This window comes from Falco rusticolus, chromosome 8 (genome assembly GCF_015220075.1).
Source record: "Falco rusticolus isolate bFalRus1 chromosome 8, bFalRus1.pri, whole genome shotgun sequence".
Classification (NCBI taxonomy): Eukaryota; Metazoa; Chordata; class Aves; order Falconiformes; family Falconidae; genus Falco; species Falco rusticolus.
The window spans coordinates 45,090,335-45,109,178 of NC_051194.1; the positions used below are offsets into that span (position 1 = coordinate 45,090,335).

The window sequence follows — 18,844 nt, forward strand, 5'->3', positions numbered from 1 at the left end:
GGAGGCAAACACGTTGTAGCCCTTTGGCTGAGTATCAACCCACCTTTAATAAGCATACAGCTTGAAACTCTGCAATAGCAGAGAGAGACAGCTTTCATCTGGCCATTGCCTTTCTTGGAATAGCCTCGTTATTATGCATAGCAGAGTGCTCACGCTTAATTGGTCATCGTACCTAATCTTGGTCCCTTTTTATACAGGGAATGGTACAAAAGAGGAATTCCTGAAGTATGTGTTAGTTATAGATAACCCACAGTGTGTTTGTTTTGGAGGAAGAGCAAAGGAAGGAAACTGACTTTTTTTAAAAAAAAAACCTTTTTTTTTTTTTTTTTTCTCTCCTCATCCAGACCAAATGAAAATAGTACAAAATGATGAGAGACCATCCAAGGTAACTCTAAGCTGTTTGTGTGCAGTTCTGCTCCACCCTGTATACTGTCTATTTTTGTTGTTCCTGCTGTGGTCACTTGAGACAGGTTTTAATACAACTATGTCTTGGAATGCTTGTTACTGCATCTGGAGATGAGAAAACTCTCCCTTCAGCAGCCTCTGTGGATAACAACAAACAGGTACAGCATGCCCAGGCAGTGCTGGCTGGAGGGAGGGAGAAATCACATGAACCTAATGCACCAGTATCATTCTGATGGCTCTGGATGAAAGTATTTCTGTGACTCCTTACACAAGTTGTTGAGTACAAGCATGACTTAAAAAGTAACTATAGTTATTATGGGAGTATTATAAGCATGCAAATTTAAATGGTCCTGAAGGGCAAACTGCTAAGAGTTTGGTACAGACCTCGAAGCTGTTTTAAAAGACTTGTTTTCAAATCTTTACTAATTACTGTGAAATGTGGATTGTAGTAAGCCTACTTGTAATTAGTCTGGGACTGCTCCCTCTTATGGGTCCTTTAGTGAAACTGTTTATGCCAGTACAGTTTTCTGCTGTGGCAGTGACTGTGAAATGATTGAACACTGGATTAAGACTTTGAACGAGTTGGGCATGAAGAGCAAGCAGGGAAAGGACTCTTAGCAATAAATATCTGGGAGTTTAATTTAACAAAATGTTTTGTTTCCACATTAGATGCACGTTTCTGGTGCATTTTCCCCTTGCTTTTGATCAAGGGTGTTTTGGACTTGAGCCAAAGACTTGTCTATACACGGAGCTATCCTAGAGTAATTACTCTGGAGAAAGTAGCCTGGATTAACTCCATGGGAGCAGAGTATTGTTCCAGCAGCAGTTATTTCGAGTATCAACATATTTGAGTGCTGTCTGGATTGCTCTTTTCTCACTTACTCTGGAATCTGTGTGAGAAGCAAAGCTTCTCTCTTCATATCCTGGGTATTGGTAGGAAAGAACAGAGTCTCGCCATGCTACTTGGCATTCACGTGGTTTTAAAAACCTCGCATCTGCTTCCCTAAACCAGAGCACTAAACCAAGACCCTGTTACAGACAGCAAAACCTCTCTCTGGGGTGGATGGTGTGTGTAAAGGCATGCTTGCAAATACTCTTTTGGAGTTACGGGTGGATGCGTGAGATAAAATGATCTGGGATCCAAACCCACACATTGTTTCCAAACAATTAAAAGGTAGGGGTAAGAAATTCTCCGATCTGTCCAGAGACAGGAGATGCTGGAGGGAGGCGCTGGAGAAGACTTATGTAGACCAGAGCCTCCGTCCTTGTGTGCTGTCTGAAGACTCTGCAAAACAGAGACACGCACGCACTTTTTTTCCTTTTTCTCCTGGATGCGGTGTTTGGGAACGCGTACGCGAAGCACCTCTGCCCTGTGCCCACCGCTCCTCTGGCCGTGCCCCCGCTCCCGGTGCCGCGGGCTGGACCCGGCCCTCACCTGCGGCCGCGGCCCGCCCCCGCACGGCTGCGCCTACCGGCCTTGCCTGAGGGCAGCGCGAAGCCACGCGAGGCGGGCTTTCCCCCGCGGGCCCTCGGCGGCCCTTCCCGGGGGACAGGGGGCCGCGCCCCGGGGGCATTTTGTGCCGCCCCCGCGGCGTGGGCGCCGGGGCTCCTCGGGGGGGCGCCGCCGCTCGGGGGCCGGGCAGCCCGCGGAGGGCGGGGCGGGGCGGGCTCCGTCACGGCGCGCGGGGCCGGCGCGGCACAACGGGCGCCCTCAGCGCGGGGAGCGGCGGCGGGTTCCCGTGGCCGGCGAGAGCAGATGGCGGCCGCGCTGCTCCTCTACCTGCCCCTCCTGCCCGGGCTGGCCGGCGCCTTCAACCTGGACACGGACAACGTGATCAGCTGGAGCGGGGAGGCGGGCAGCCTCTTCGGCTTCTCCCTGGCCATGCACCGGCAGCTGCAGCCGCAGGAGAAACGGCTGTAAGTGCTCCCGCGCCCCGCCTGGCGCCGTCCCGAGCCGCCCGCGGGGACTCTCCTCCCTTCCGCCGCCGCGGGACGCGGGCTGGGGCCGCCGGCCCGCACCTGGCGGCGGGGAGCGGGGCCGGGCGGCGAGCCGCCCCGCGGGGAGGGGTCGGGGGGCCCTCGGAGGGACGGGGCGGCACCTGCCGCGGCCCGCGGGGTGCTGCGGAGCCGCAGGCCGCCCGCAGGACGTGCGGGGGAGCGGGGTGCTGCCGCGCCCTGCTCGGTGGCCTGCGGGGGGCAGCGAGCGACAGCCGCGGTGGGGCACCCTCCCGCCTCGGCCGCCGCGCCCGTGCCCCGGGGGCGCGGGGGGGCTCCGCCGGTGCCCCAGGGCAGCCCCGGTGCGTGCCCGGGCTCTGGGGGTTGCTCTCCCCGTGCCCCCCCGCCCCGGGTAACGCGGGGCTGCGCTGCTCGAGGCGGAACCTGCCCGGCAGCGCGGGAGGGAGGTGGTGCGAGGAAATCGGGAAAAACAAGTCGATGTTGGTGGCGTGTAGGTAGGTGAACGCTGGGAACGTCCCTTGGGAAGCAAAGCAGGGCTCCTGTCAGGATCCTTGCCTCTTCGCGACCGTGTCTGAGCCGTGCTTCGCCCCACCCTGTCCAGCAGTGCTAGATGGAGCCTGTTTTACGTAAGGTATTGCTATTAAATAAACGTTCCTTCCCCAAACAGCTTTAATTCAAGGGAAGATAGGCCCATAATCCGTCCAGAGTTAATGGGAGAAGGAGGCTGGAAAGAAATGTTATCCTTCAGAAAGTTAGCTGGCAAACTTACAAGTCCCGTGGGCCCATTTTGCCCACGCTTGCGTTTTGTGTGATTTCATAGAAGCTGCACCATGTAAAGAGCATAAATCATAAATGCACACATTCCGCCTGCCATCGAGTAGACAAAACGACCCATGGTATCCCGCAGAACAAAATACAAACCTGTGAGCTCCTTTTCGGAGTTCTTTATCTTAATTCTTGACAGGATTACTCTTGCATCGGTCTTGTTTTAGTTTGCTAAGACAGCATCCCCTGAAGCTGGTTAGCTTCCCGTTGTATTGTCACTGGTTGGGTGAGTGTGGCAGAATATGCAGAGACAGAAAGCCAGTTACTGGGAAATCAGTAGAAACACAAGAGCGGTCACAGTATTCAAGCCGGTCTGCAATTTTGGGCTGAAATGCTTCAGAGATTATTAGCATGAAAGTTCTGTATTGTATGTATAGTAAGTGCTTCCTCAGGCTATCCAAATCTGGGGACAGAGCAGAGCCAGATGCTATCTGCCTTGACATGGCTTTCTGAATCCAGGCTTTCATGAGCAGCAAGTATCTCTAACAGAGGCCAAACCAGACTGCATTTTATGGTGATGTATACGTTTCTGAGTACGAGATGTCTTCGCCATTTTAAACTCTATTCGTGAGTTTTAGCATAAAGAATTTGAGTGCTGCCCTGGGTAGTACTCATGGAATGAAAAACCTTTTACATCACGCAAGCATGTTGTAGTCGCTTTGAGCATAATTTTTCCGTCTGAGAGGAATGTGTGGCTATAAGAGAATGAGACATGAAACGCGTTGAACTGTTAACTATCTTTCATAGGGATGGAAATGGGTTCAGCTTGCTCTAAGTTCTGTCCCATGAAACAGATGGGAGTTGGGGTGGGGAAACTTGAAGTGAAGCCTCTCATGCTAGGCTGCATGTGTCTATTAGATGAACAACATTGAACTAATACTGAATGATTTGTGTAATCTGTTCCACAGAAGCAGTTTCTGAATAGCTTGACTCTTTATAGGTGGAAAAAATGGTGTCTGCTGTGCAGATACTTGGTGAAGGTGAAAAGTTGTGGGAATGGATGTTGTACTGTGGTCTCCTGAGAAATGAGTATGTCTAATGCCTGTATGCTGCCCGTTATCTGTAACAGCAGGAATTTTAGTAGTTTGTTTTCAGGGGTGCAATACCTCTGCATTCCCCACTGCGTTTTTGTCTGTGTCATACCTCTACCGCAAAAGTTGTTTTATGTGCAGCTATCTTAGTCAGATAAAGTATTTAATTTACTCCCTCTTCTCAAATGGATACCAGCTTCAAAGCTCAGTTACAGTTTGAGTGTGAACACTGTTAAGTAGTTGCCAAAAATACACAAACCCGATTTCATAATTGAAACTTAATTAAAAGTGACACTTGGGTTCTCATCTGGCAGGGCCCCCCCCATTCAAAAAAACCCTGCCAACCCGAGCACACCTCTCATCTGGCAGGGACCCCCCATTCAAAAAAAACCCTGCCAACCTGAGCATTCCCTCACCTCTCTAATTTTACAAAATTAGAAGTGGATTGTAACAGACATGCAAGATCAGTCAATCCTTGGAAAAAGAAGCAAAAGAGGGAAAGCAAAATATGCAAATTCTATTCAAGGGTTCTTTTAGTCTGTGGCTTGGAGCAAGACTTGGTAAAACAAAATAAATGATGTGTAATTTTTCTCTTGCCTCACTTAAGTGGTTCTTAAGTGAAATGGTTCCCCCTTCCTCACACTGGATGATTCAGTGTTAAAGACAGAGGTGGAGAATGTCTAGGAAGTGTGACAAATAAAGGTACAGCTGAAGCCTTTGGTTAAACATGGTATTTGCTTTTGATCACCTTTTTTCTTAGTCACAGGATACTGTAGATTGCATGTTGGCTTTGAATGGCAGTCTTTTCATTTGTTAGTGTTAGCTACTAATGCCATGTTTGCTAATGAGGAAATTACTTAATTCCCAATAGTATGGGTAGATGACTGTTCAGCTGCTTTAACTTCAATTGTAAGTGGTACTGTGGACTAGTAGCAGGATTTCATTTTTCTTTGTGAATGTCTTCAGGTGAGAAAAGTTGGAATGTTTGTCAGTTGGAGAGAAGAAAAAACCTTTATTAATTCACAGAGACTGAAAGTGGACTGCTAATGGCATGCAGGTGTGAAAGAAGCCAAATGCAATCTTTATGTGCATTGAGGGAGCATTAACTTTGGAGGTACTAGGGCAGCCTGCCTGGATTTCTGTGTACGGTTCTGATTTATTGTCAAGCACAGTGAATCAGGTAGCAGAAGAGGCTAACGGAGCTCTAAGAGAGCTGGGCTTGTTACTCTGTAAGATTGTTCTGTTTTTATTCTGTCAATATGATGAAAATAACGGATTTCTAGTTCTGCAACGAAATGGTGGCACAACAGCAGTGTGTTTTGTCTGCAGACTGGAAGAAGGTTTGTAACTTGGAGGGGCCCAAGACTCAGGGACAGCACGGCTATAGGAGTGTGGTTAAAGTGTAAGTAATCCTATGATGGAGGATGCAAGCATATCTAGCATCTGTAAATGGGGACTACACTTGCACACTATGTGTATGTGTGTATATATATATAAAAACTACTAGGTATGATAAATATGATAATAAATATTACTAGCTACTCACTATAGTGAGTACTGTACATATGCGTAATTTTATATATATAGAATATATATATAAAACTGATACATATGTGTACATACTCCATGTAAGTTGTCCGGCAGGTCCATTCCAGTCCTTTTTGCTTGTAATTCACAATGATTTAAGCAAATACCTTGAATTAGAACACAAACCCCAAGAATATCTGACTTTGTGTATAACTTTACTTGCAAGTAATTCTGATATTATTTTCAGCAGAAGTATGGGGCTGAATTCACATAGGCATCTTGTTACTATTTCAGGCAAAAAAGAATGAGAGTGTAGTAATCAACATTCAAGGTCTTCTCATCAGCTGAAAAGCTGTGTGGTTGAAAGCTGTGGATGGGCGCTTTACGTCAGGACTGTGCTGACCATTAGCAGCAGTAAAGTCCTAAAAATTGCAGTATCTACTGAAATTTTTAGTTGTGACAGGTTTTGCTGATACTGCATATCTCTGCTGTGAGCTGTTGTATCAATATGCCACAGAGTTGCCTTAGGTCAGCCAGGCTGCTGACATTGCTCGTCTGCTGACATTGCTGGGCTGCTGCAGTGCATCCTCAGTGGCATTTAGCCAGTATTTCTGTGTCGACTGAGGGCTTGTGCTCTTAGACACTGCTCCAGCAACAAAAGAGCTGGATTATGCTGGTCTGCAGTGGAAAATGACAATTTCTGCTTGCAGGGGTGGTGTAGTGTAATTCAAGGTTCAGGTAGACTGAATGAATAAAGTGCATATGTACATCTTCGGGATTTAATAATAATGCTGGTCTTTTTGTCTAATTGACAAAAGCACTAACTAAGGATTTATTATTACTTTTCTTTTTTTTTTAAGACTGTCCTTACCGTCTCATTGCACTTAGCTTTCCACCCCCCCGCCCCTTGAGTGCCTGTTTTTGTTTATGCAAGCTATTCTTGGATAACCTGCTTAGCATGCTTGATTGCTTTCTCAGTTTGTGATAGTAGAGGAGTTTGTCTATGTTCAAGATAGATGTCCTGTGGCAAAGGTCAGGATCAAATGAAGTTGGGAATGAGGAGGGAGGAGTAGTTTAAGATTTTTGAAAAGTAGATCCATCATACTAATACTATGGGTGAAAGAAGTGAGAAGATAAATTCACGTTGCATGAGAGGGAAGATTATGGAATTGCTATAGGTGGAGTCAAACTGCAGAAGGCAAGCTTTTTCCCAATGCTAAGTCTGAGTTGTGCTGTGGGTTATCTGCGGCAGAGACACAGCTGACAGGTTTACAGGTCAGGTATACAAAAGATTGGAAACTCTCTCACCTAATTGTCACTGACTCCCATTCTTGCAGGTGGAAAAAGTCAACATCTTTATCTTTGGATGGTTTTGGGGTTTTTTTTTTGTTTTCCTCAAAGGAACAGGAAAGAATTGTGCGCTTCATCCTGCAGAACTCTGCTAAGGCAAGAAGGATGAAATGGAGCTCATCATCAGCTCAGATATGGACTAGGAAGTTGCACTAGTGTAACCACTTCCATCAGTGTAGAAAAAGAGCACACCCTGCAAAGCACTAGTGAAGTCACAGGTTGTACAGCAAAAACATGCATCTGCTAGGACAGTTTAGTGCAGGTGGCTGTAAAAAGGCAGGAAAGATATGCTACAGTACAGTGCTGTTGGCTGTGTGGGTTCACAGGTTCAGCTTCACTGTAGCATCAACTGGTGTGACAGATGTTCATAGTGTAAAGCTATCCTTCCCACACAGTAAGTCGCAAACCTCTTGTCCCAGTCCTCCATCCTCTTGAGAAACTTGTTTTCCAAGAGGTCTTATGCTTTTCAGATAACTTTTTTTCTATGGTCACCTGTAAGTTCATAAGAATCTTAAATCATGCTGTGGTAGATGTGTTAATTTTGTTAATAACACCAGCATAAGAAAAGTAATTGCTATGCTAGTGGGAGCTTTCGATGAGTAAGGAGTGTAGCATATGTCTTTTGTCAGCAGTGATGATAAATGGCCTTATGTGCAGACTCCAGCTTTGAGAAGCAGCCTAGGCTATCAGCTTCAATTACAGCTCATAAAATTGTTATGCTTTTACTGGAAGATGCTTGTACTTGATACAGCTCCTTGGTTTCATAGCTTTTTGTTTTTACCTATGCCGAGTCTCATCGCTAAATCAGTTTCTAATGTAAGAGGTACCATGTCTTTGCATTTACATTTCCAGGGTAGAGGTGATGACAAGTTGAGAAGCATTTTGGCTTATGCTTTCTTATTTTTAAATGTCTCAATAGATATGAATGGAAATTCATGGAGGCATAAATTCTTCTCTCTTCAGGCTGTGCATTTGGAAAGAGAAGGGTATTCTGTAAGCCGCTACTCTGTGTAAAACATGGACCTACCAAGCCATTCCAAGAACATTAAAGTATAAGTGATGGCTCAATTAACCAAAATTGCTTTGAATTCATCTAGTCCAAGTCTGTTGTACTCATCCCTGTAAAAGGATGGAATTTATACCAGGTAGTTCTTAAATATTAGGGTGTAAATCAACCCTGATGAACACAGCATATGCAAGCCCAGTGAGCTCAAAGTATTAGACACATCTTGGAAATAGTTCAAAAACTTAATCTTGCATTCTCTAAAACTAGCAAGGTTAAAACAGTGTAACTGGAACAAAATAACACAATGCAGGCAAGGACGGACCTTGATCTCAGGAAGGAGGAGAAAGGCTTTTTTCTCATTACTGAAGTGAATGAAAACTAGTGAACTACATAAAGTATGAGTTAAGGACAAAGGAAGAGCATTCTTCTTACAAGTTGCGTTCTTCAGCACGGGCTGTGGGTCCTGACAACTCTGCTTAATGACGCCTGAAGGCTGGGCAGAAAAGTGTTGGGTGGAGGGCTCACAGCTGGAAAGACCAGCACCTATTCTCTTGCTTTTTGAACTAAGCTGATGCAGACACACGCAGATGGGCAAAGTGGACATGTCCGTGTATATGTCTGACATAAAGCCTTCAATGAAACTGCGAGGTGTTCCATTGTGAAAAGGACTTGTAGTCAGTGTTTGCTCTAAATATTGAGGAAGTAGAAGTCATCTTACACCCTCTTAGTCTGACCTGTAGTTGGATTTGAGAACTGTAGTTCAAAGTTGGATGGGCTAAAATGTGTTTGAAGAGCATAAACACTTGCCATCGAAAACCTGAGGTGGGAGGGAGCTGGAGAAGCGTTTTCTGCAGTTCCCTTCGTGCAGTGAGGGGTGGGGTGCTGAGTGGGGTGAGTCTGCTGTGTGTGTGCTCTGCCCTGGTTCTCAGCAGTGTGGGCTGAAGCTGAGCGAAGAATCGAGGCTCTCTGTCGCTGGCATCCCGAAAGCTTCAGCTGGCAGACAGCTGTGTGAAGCTCATTGCTGTCCTGATACTATGGACTGACTGGCACAAGAAAATTTATAGTGCTCTTTAGACTTAAAATGTGACCCCATCAGCTACAGAAGGGTAGAAAGTGAGTGAGACTGAATATTGATCAAGGTGCAGAGGTGTCGAGTGAACCGTTCAAGTATCTCATACACCACATAAGGCCTGCTTTCTGTGTGCTGCTCTCTTCCAAAGCAGCAGGATTTTGAACAGATGTGCTAGCAGTCCTTCTGCAACAGGGACACTAAAGGGACCACTGTATCGTTAACATTATTTATGAGTTAGAATCTTAAAATTTAGCGTTTTTATTGAGGACATAGTTTTCCTTCGGTTTCTGTTTTTGTTTTCCAAATTTTCTGAGGTCTTGAGAGCAGTGAAGAGCTTTCAGACAGGTGTGTGCAGAGAGATACGTGCCTGTAGTATTGGGCACAGAGGCACAGCTGCATTGGAATTATTAAGGGAAGATATGCTACAATTTCTGTATGAGTTTCACTCTTGTGCGTGGCTACTTTGATGGTGAATAAGACTCTTTAAGCTGGCATATACTTAAAGAATAAACTGTAAGGCAATGCTACCATCAGGTATGGATACATCTTCATCCAGGTGTGGAGCTTCAGGTACTGCACTGTCCGCTGTTGAAAATACCATTCACCTGTGCAGAGTCAGAATTAATCCCTTGTTTTGTTACAATCTAGTAGAAAAGTGGCTTGTACTCTGGCAGGAAATAGTGGTGTGTGTTTTATCTTCTTCAGAAATACTGGCTAACCCCATCAGTCTGCATCGGGACTATTTGATGGATCTGATCTGTAACTGTGCAAGAGAAATGTAAATCTTTGTGGTGTGACTGTCAAATTAAGTGTTTCTGTTTAATTAAACATTTTGTTTTTTTAAGTTTCTGAGAAGTCTCTTTATATTGACTGCCCTTTAATAAATATTCTGCAGTTGTGTATGCTCTTTCATCCAAATTATCTTATTTACTTAATGGTAAAATAGAAATGAAGCACAAAACCACTATTACGATGCTTGCTAAGATAAATGCAGTTTTCTGTGTAGTATATGTTGCTAATGCTGCTAATGTTAATTTGTAAATAACAACGAAAAACGTAAGCAGAGGCAGGACAGGTAGGTTGGCTTCATGTCTCAATGTTTTTGTCTAAAAGGATAACAAGCAGAGAGGAATGGTTTACTGATCTAATTTGTTGCTGTCTGGGTTCTCCACAATTGGGTTGCCTGGCAGGGCATGGGCAGGGGCCATTCTTTTCTCCTCTGCTAAAACTACTCAAAACCTTTTCCGTGTGCCAGAGTAACTCAGTTTTGTAAGGAATGCAATCTGGTAAGTTTTCATAGGAGAGACCTCATCCATTTTCAGAAGAACTGCTGTTCAAAATCAGCTGTTGTTCAGTGTTTCAGAAGTAGCCTGGGGCTGGATGAATCATTCTAGCCAAACTGTAAAAATGGCATGTTTTGGGGACACACTCTGCAGAAAGGTCAAGAATGAGGTAGGGTGTTGGGCAAATGGCTATTTAAAAACAAGTACGCAAAAATCCATATTATTGAATGAGCAGATGGTGGTCTGTACTGTGAAACTTGAGCTGGAAAATTAACACCTCAGTGGTATTTAACAAGGGTAGGTACAATAAGAGGCATAAGAATATTTGAAGAGAGAACTATACAGGATGGTCTGGAAAATTGAATAATTCATTTATTAGCATTGGATATTGTTGATTGTGATATATGTAAGCAAGTTGCTGCTTTGAAAGTAATAGCAGAAGAATATAGCCTAGAAAAGCTATGTGAATGTGGAAAAAAAGTCTCACTTCCATTTTTAAGGGAATTATTTGGTGTATTAAAAGTAAATGAACCAAACCATAGGTTAATAAAGCTCATTTTGCAATCTTAGCATAAGATATATTTTATTCTTGGGAAAATGCACTTCCTTTGCTTTTAAGGTATCGCGAATATCGCATTTTCTAAGACTATTTTGAGAATTCCACAACTGTTGCTTTGGAAAAGAGAATTGCAGTTTTGTTGGTTTAGTTTAAAGAGCGGGCCAAATGTGTTCTGCCGTGAAGTACCTGAGATTAGACTTTTGTATGAAAACGGCAGCAAAAAGTACTCGTTCTTGCATTGTGATTTTTGGAGTATTTGCTAGTATGGACTGACTGTTTTTGGCTCCTGTTGGAGCATTGGCTGTTTTTCTCATTTCCTCTTACATCCTTGTATCCAAAAATATGTAATTTCCTAATACTGATTTCCTTTAAGCAGTTGTACTAATGTGCGGGAAGGTGTTTTGGCTGTGTTTGGAAGGGAGAAGTTCTGCAGTATCAAGAATAAAAGCAAGAGGCGTTCGTGGGATGCTCCCTGTCCAGATGCTGTCTACAGCATAAAAGTGTACTGGAGGCCCTCCAGGGTAACACGTACAGATCCTGCACTGGATTTCACTGGCAGCTAGGTTGCTTCTAGGTTACTTTACCACTGTATTCTTCGCATTTGTTTTCTACTTTCAAGGACTTTGGAGATCTTTTAAGAAATAAGGATTAGCAAATACGAATGATCAGCATTGTTGTTGTCTGTTGATAGTGTTCACAGAACAACAGACTTTCTTACAGAGACTTGAGTGTCGTTTCCTATTTAGTGAAGATGACAGTTTTCCAAATGGAGCTAAATGTGCTTAGCATCTGCAGTTTTCAGTGGGCATTGTTACTGTCCTCAAAAGCAGGTCTATTAAATATATCTTTAAAAAACAAAGCAAAACAGGATTGCATATATGCTGGGAACAACTCACCCCTGTAATGCCTGAGGTTGTTTGCTCAGCAGCACATGCCTGGGTCAAAGGTCTGAGGGAAATTCATGTTTATCCTGGAAGTGCTCAGAAGTGGCAGCCAGCTGTTGCTGATAGCAGCAGGCACATTATCATTGTGGGTAGCTGAATTTTCTGTGTCCTCTTTTCTCATAGCTCTTTTCACGTCACTCTTACAAGAGAGTTACAAAGATTGCTTACCCTTGCACTTTGTCATTGGTGCTACTGAAGCTGCACAGTGGTTAAACCTGCTGGGTCTTAGACCTTAGCAATGTCTAGCGGAGTGTGTGAAAAGAGATCACAGCTCATGTCTAATTATCTATGTTTGTTTAGTGTGAAAAAAACCTTAAGTGAAACCCACAGTATTTTCTTGGCCAAATATGCTGAAATAAATTTGGTATTTTTTCTTATATAGCCAACTCCTGTAGCTGCTACTTACAAATACGGCATAATTATGCAAGCCCCTGTAAACTTTTCATCTATTCAACTTATTTTTCTGCTAGAGGAATGTTTGATAATTATGTGGTATGGCCCCAGAATATTGCTGAAGAAGTAGGTTTCTTCCCTCTTCCTAGCCAAGCTATGTTCCTGCCTATAGTGGAAGAATACTTTTGTTGTTTTCAGATCAGATGCAGTCCTAGTAATAGCTGCAATACCGTTGGCACAACTCTCAGCCTACAGGAACACAGGGTGTTAAAATTACTTGAAAACAATTAATTCCAGTTTCTGCTCAAGTGAGAATGTAGGCAGTGGTGAAAAATGGAAAAAAAAAAAAAAAGTACGTGTGAGGGGAGGCATGTAAAAATTAAGCATGTGTGCATGTGGAGGGGGAGTGGTATATAGTGGAAGAGAATGCAGTGGGGTTTTTGGCATAGTCTCAAATTCAAGCTATTTTGCAAACAGAAGAATCTTGTTCTTAGGTTTTGCAGGCTGGTTGAAATTCTCAGTTTGTACATTCCTGCTCATGGTAAAATATAATTGCTACTTCTTCCACAAATGTGGAAAAGTTTCTTGTGAATATATGATATATTTCTGTTCATGTATTTGATCACTATTTTGATGTCTTCATGGAATGTAAAAAGACTCCATAAGTGTCCCAATTGCATGGGCATTTGTATGACTTGATTCTCCTAAGACAGTACCTTATCGGAGTGATGTTCTCCCAAGTGGTTTGAATGCCTGTGTTTTCAGTTAATTTGAAGCAGCGGTGGGACTGTGTGTCAGTACATGTACCCAGTGACACATCTGCCTTTGTCATTAAGTTCATGGCTTGAAGAAAAGCCTTACTCAAACTGTGGATCCTGTTATAGGCATTTAACCCAGGGCTGTGATGGCTTTAAGACTGAAAGAATAATTTGAACAGTGCTTTAGCATGCAAATGACTTGGTCGACTGTTGAAGTGTGTGTTTGCTGGCTATTTGTGTACTCATTCTCGGAAACGTTTATTAGGGATTACGTTTCAGGAAGCTACGTGCCTTTCCTACACGTGTGGAGTTCTTTAGCTTGTTCCTGCAGGCTGTGTCTCTGTGGTGCCATGGGCTTGTGTTGGCAGCTGTGAGGGCACAGCTTAGCTCAGAGCGTGGTGGGAGCGCGCTTTTCACTGGGGCTCTGGCTGGCAAGTTTTAGTTGAATGCGATGAACTACTTTTGCTCAGATGGTGAATCTGCCAAAGTCACGTATTACCATTTCTGTGGTTGTGTATCTAGTGCAGGAGATTTGTACCTGTCTTGTTTTCCCCCTGAGTTCAGAGGGAGAAGGCGGTTAAGCATCTGGAAGAGAAGGAGCAGGAGGAGTCTCATAAATGGGATGCACTGTGGGACTGTGGGATTAGTTGCTGTAGCATGTTGTATTGCTCATAGATTCCACTGTGGAATGTCTGTCCCTCTTACTGTACTTCTTTCATGCCTTTTAATGGTTTAATTATGGTCATAAATGAAATAGATGCACTTCTTTCAGTGAAGGAAACGGGAATGACATTTCAACCCAAATATTTGTTTTGCACTGTATTAAAACTGTAGGGTTTTTTAAATGGCGTTTGGTATGTTGGTGAACAGTATATGCCTGTTACGGTTGTTACCTCTAACAAGTAGTACCTTCAAATACTGACTGGGAGCACTGCGCTTTCAGATGGCTTTTTTGGAGAAGGAAAAAAGTCTGAGCAACTGTTTCCATATTTTGATGACTTCCATGTTTGTTTTCTAAAACATGTAACATGCAGCTGGTAGATGATGTGATACTCCTTTTGTTTTCCATGAACTTTCAATGGAGATGGCATGTGTAGTGGGGGTACAGAGACCTGCAAATGTGAAGAAGTTCAAATTTGAATTCAGAGGTTTTCTGTGGCATGAATGGCCAGCAGCCCAGGTGCAGGAGGCAGGAATTCCTGATTTCTGTCATGTGCTTGCTTACTTGAGCCTGCAGAGTGAGCGTGTCCACAGAACCACAGCGCTAACTCACCTGTATGGTCAGTGCCAGCATCCACTTCGTCACAGCCTGTTCTGTGGCCAGAGCTGGGGCAGCGGTGGTGGGCCAGGGCCATGGTGTGTGCGGGCTGTGGCGTGAGAGCAAGATTGCGGTATGGGGGCAGCAGGGACGGGCAGTTATTCTTTCTTTGCAGGTAGCCAGGGACTGCAGGGTCACCTCTGCTTTGTTGCAGCTGCCCTTGCTCGCTTGTCCTGCCTGCCTGGGCTGGCACCCGACCGCCGCTGCTGCCCGCTGGGCGGTGGCAGGGCTGTGCCCAGCTGGTGTGGTGGGACCCGCGCAGTGGCAGCGAGCCCGAGGCAGGCATGGCAGCTGTGGGCCAGAGGGGCTGGGGCCTCTGCTCTCCAGTTTGTTCCGTGAAATGGTGCGCTTGTCGTTCCTTTAGTTAAACCCCATGTTGTTATAAGAGGATTTCATGTAGTAACAGGCACTGCCGTGTTAGAAGAGCTGAGTGGAAATCCCTTTGACATTATTTCTTCCATAAGTTTATTGTAGATTAATTATAAAACTGCCTAATACATGTTTTACAGTATCACTTCATGCTGAAGTCTGTTTCTGGCACGGATGTGGTTCCTTCTTTTAAATCTGAAGGAATGTATAGTGTGTAAGGGAGAAATTAAAACTGTATTATACAGGTTTCACTTGCTATTTGACAGTATGAAAAATGTGAGTTATCTCCTGGTTATAGCCAGAGAGTGGCATCTGAAATGGAAACTGTATTTTTGAAACATGACTTTGGAGCAGACTGTACCACTTCTTGTAAGAAAAGTGCTTTCTGCTAATGAAGATGAGATCTGCAAAACCTATTTGAAATCCTTGGAGGCTGGGCTCTGGACTGTTAGGGGAAAGGGTTTATTTTTCCATGTGACTTTCAGAAAGTCAGTTATAAGTGGCCTTTCCAGAACAACAGGTATCTTTGTAGTTCCAGTTTTGCTTTGTAGTACCTTGCCCCTCATCCTTATGCTGCTTTTGACTTCTTTTCCCAGCCTCTGTCATAATCCCTTTCCTAAATAAGGCAGAACAAATAAAATGAAAATCATAATCCTTCAAGTGCCAAGCCTCCAGGCAACAGAGATTAGTGGTGTACTTGGCCATGGCTTTGGACTGGTAGTTGGAAAATGTAACTATGGAGTAGCAGATAAGGAGAATCACCTTAAAATAGCTGTTAACAGGCTGGCAGTGATGGGTATCTCTGTAAAAAGTGTCACAGACAAGTCCCCTGCTGACACAGTTACTGCCTGTATTTTTCTGGGAGTTTTTTTTTGTTGTTTTTTTTTTTTGAGAATTCCAGTCCCATGGTTTAGCTCCTGTTTCCATTAGCAGCCCAAGTGTACGGAACAATCTCTCTGTGCTAATTAGTCCGTGGTGTTCCTTGTCCTGTGACTTGCTTCTCTTTTGAGAAGCTAAATCCAGGCATGAAGCAGAGGTGGTGCCAGCAGTATTCAAACAGAGCGTCTGTCCCATTGACCACCTTCAGTTATGTTTAGATATTGTGGGGATTAAGGTGTTCCTGTCCTCCCCATTGGTCAAGTTTAAAAACTGTTGAGACCAAACCAGTGCAGAGGACTGAAAATACAGCTCAAACGGAGGGCTCTAGATGTCCACGTTGAGATCAGGGGTCTGTGCCTGAAGGTTTAAAACATTTAATAGACAATTAGTGACGGGTGATTTGGTAGTAAAATTTGATCTAAATATGAGTTAGTGGTAGTTACTCTCATTTCTTCATTTTGTTAATCCATTGAAAATCTTTGCAAGCAAGTACTGGGAGTGTGAGGAGAAAAGGATACAGGGGTCTATCTATCTGTCAGGTCAGGGGTAGAAGAAGTTTCATAGCATTTAGCTTTATCACTTTCCAGATTTGCTCCCCATGTGTGTATGGGGTCTTTCTGAAAACAGAGTGAAGCGTACAATCTGCAGTGGCAGCATTGTTACCTGAGAACAGGAACCCTGAATTGAAAATTTGTGCTCAATGAAGTTTGCAAAGTTGGAATTTATTTACACCACTATTTTATTCTGCCTGTATGTGGAAACGGCTAGTGGTTTGTTACCCAGAAACACTTTCAGTGATTTCTGTGCCAATCTGTTAAAGCTCAGAGCTGGCATTAGTGATGTGATGCTGTTACTTTTAAAGAAAGGATGGCAAAGACATGGTGCCTTGTTTGGGGTAGAAGATATGTGGAAAAGTAAAGAATTTGAGGAATGAAGAAAGCTTTGGGAGGTAGCGGGGTATCAGAGCTCAGTGCAGGCTGTGGTATTTTTTGTATTTGTTTAAATAAAAATGTAATTTACTCAATGGAACCCTCTTTGATGAACAGGATTCGCTTTCAAAAAGAGTTGAAGATACTCTCCATCCTTTGACTTGATTTCTTTTGAGTGAGTGTTTATTCCAAAACAGAACTGTAATGAATTGCTGATACTTCAGAGAAGAAAAAATATGTTGTGAAAATTGTATGTTGCCCTTAACAGTTCCAGTCTATAAGGAAGGAAAAGAATTTCAGTGTGGAGTGAGGGAATGCATCCAGGAGCTTGGAGGTTTTCTGAATTTCTTATGATAAGGTTTTCTCATTTTAACTGCAGCTTCCCTTTTGGAAGCGACCCGGGTAGTTTCATGAGCCATATTGGAGGGCGTTCAGATAGCTGTGAGCAGGAGCTACTCCCAGTTCTCACTGTTGTTGCCATTAGCCGAGAAGGAGCCACAGCCACCTACCAAACTTCTCAAGAATTACAAGCGAAAGTAGGGAGGGTTTTAAAATCTGCACCTTACTGCTTAATATTCTGTTAAAACAGAAAGCTTTTTCTGATGTATTTTGCTTTGGATCTTAATAACTCTTTGGGCTACTTTTGATTAAATTAAGTTACAGCCATTCTACTTGACGTTTACCCAGCTGTTGTTGCTGAACACCAGTCAGTAGCAGCCGACAAAGGGAGTCCTGGTGCCTGCCTGCCTGCGGGCAGTGAGTTCCCACCTCCTTTCGCTTTTTGGGAATGTGTGGGTTTATAAGCCATATTTTCTACATACAGTTATTGAAAGGGCTGGTCCAGACCTGGATCAAGTCAGTAAGATCTCTTGATGCCTTTTTGAGGCTTGAGTAGTGCTCAGCGTAACTGATGAGATGGAGTTTTTCTTGCCTCAGCCATTGCGTTCAGGTGTACCATAGTATTGCAGTGAGGTAGGGTCGATGTAGGTGCTCGAGACTTGCACGGAGGGATGGGTGTTGCGCTGGTCCCTCTCTTGAGAGGGAGGGCTTGTGCCTGTCCCTGTTACACGTGGCGGCTGCACCTTGCACATGGAGGTACAGTGGGGTCACCGGCACCTGTGCAATGCAGGCACCATCCACCTGGGCCAGGACTGCGATTCGGTGAGGCCAGTTAGTTAAACTGGCATTGTGTGCCAATACGGAGCTCTAATCCTGTAGGATTATCTCAAGTTTGGCCATGAACCTGAGGTTGTAAGGGAGTAAATCTGTCCCTGCAGATGCTGATAATTGGCAATGGAGCTTCAGTCATTGCATTTCTCCAAGAGGTAATCAAGAGAAAGCAATAATTAATCTAATTCTAACCAACAGAGCAACAAAACTGATGTATTTGGTTTGAAATTAGAATTTTGGTTTAAATTGGAAGGTGCATGTTTCAATTATGGGGTGTAACTGGAGCTGAAGAGCATTGTTATTTTGTGCCAGGGTATGAGAGAATTCTGATTTTTTCCCCGACATTGTCACTTGATAGACACTTCTTTTTATCTACAGAAATGTAATGTAATGAGCTATTAAAAGAAGTGAATTTAACACCTGTGGTGTCTGATTGGCTCAGGGAAAACCTTAGGTTTTTATAGTATATATTTAAGCAAGGTGAATGCAGAAAATCAGGATTCGAGTAGTATGAAGCATCTGATTCTGTAATTTACATGAGGAATAGTAGTAGTATTTTCTTTTGCCTGACTTTTAGCTCATATGGTAAACGTTAGCTACTAAGTTATCATAACTCAAATCACAAAAAGCTAAGGCTCCAACAGGAACTAATGCTCAGACATGTTTATGCTCAGTATACTGTATGGCTGAGCTTTTGTTTTCTGCATAGTAATAAGGCAAACCTGCCATGGGATGGAAAATCAGTGAATGCCTGCATGTTGGGGACTCTGGGGTTTTCATCTCTGACTGCAGTTTTGACATGGGGGAATTGCTTCGGTATCTAAATACGGATTCTGGAGCCTGACTTTGGGCATTCAGACCTGAACTGATAGTGACTGTAGCCTGTGTACACCTTCAGGGAGAAGTTCTAATGAACAAAATAAGGAAGTTCTTTGGTTTTAATCTGCGTGTTTCACCTGCCAATATAAGGAGACAGCAGTAGCTAAGAAAGCATCTCCTCACACACGCCCCTCCCCCCCTCCCCCCTTACCTCTTTCCTTTTGGAAAGGTTTTGCTTGCCACTGAGAAAG

The 18,844-nt window shown here is 44.0% G+C and overlaps 1 protein-coding gene across 3 annotated transcripts in view; it reads left to right on the forward strand.

Annotated features, from left to right (window-relative positions):
• The first annotated feature begins 367 nt into the window (after window positions 1-367).
• Window positions 368-18,844, forward strand: part of ITGA6 (integrin subunit alpha 6) — a 47,409-nt gene continuing 28,932 nt past the window's right edge. For 2 of the 3 annotated variants that reach the window (XM_037397081.1, XM_037397080.1), the window contains exon 1: window positions 2,090-2,322. In XM_037397081.1, coding sequence (XP_037252978.1) covers window positions 2,162-2,322 — 161 coding nt within the window. In that variant the 5' untranslated portion in view covers window positions 2,090-2,161. Of the gene's footprint in view, window positions 386-2,089; window positions 2,323-18,844 lie in introns of those variants that run through there. The other variant, XM_037397082.1, reaches the window with a different exon arrangement.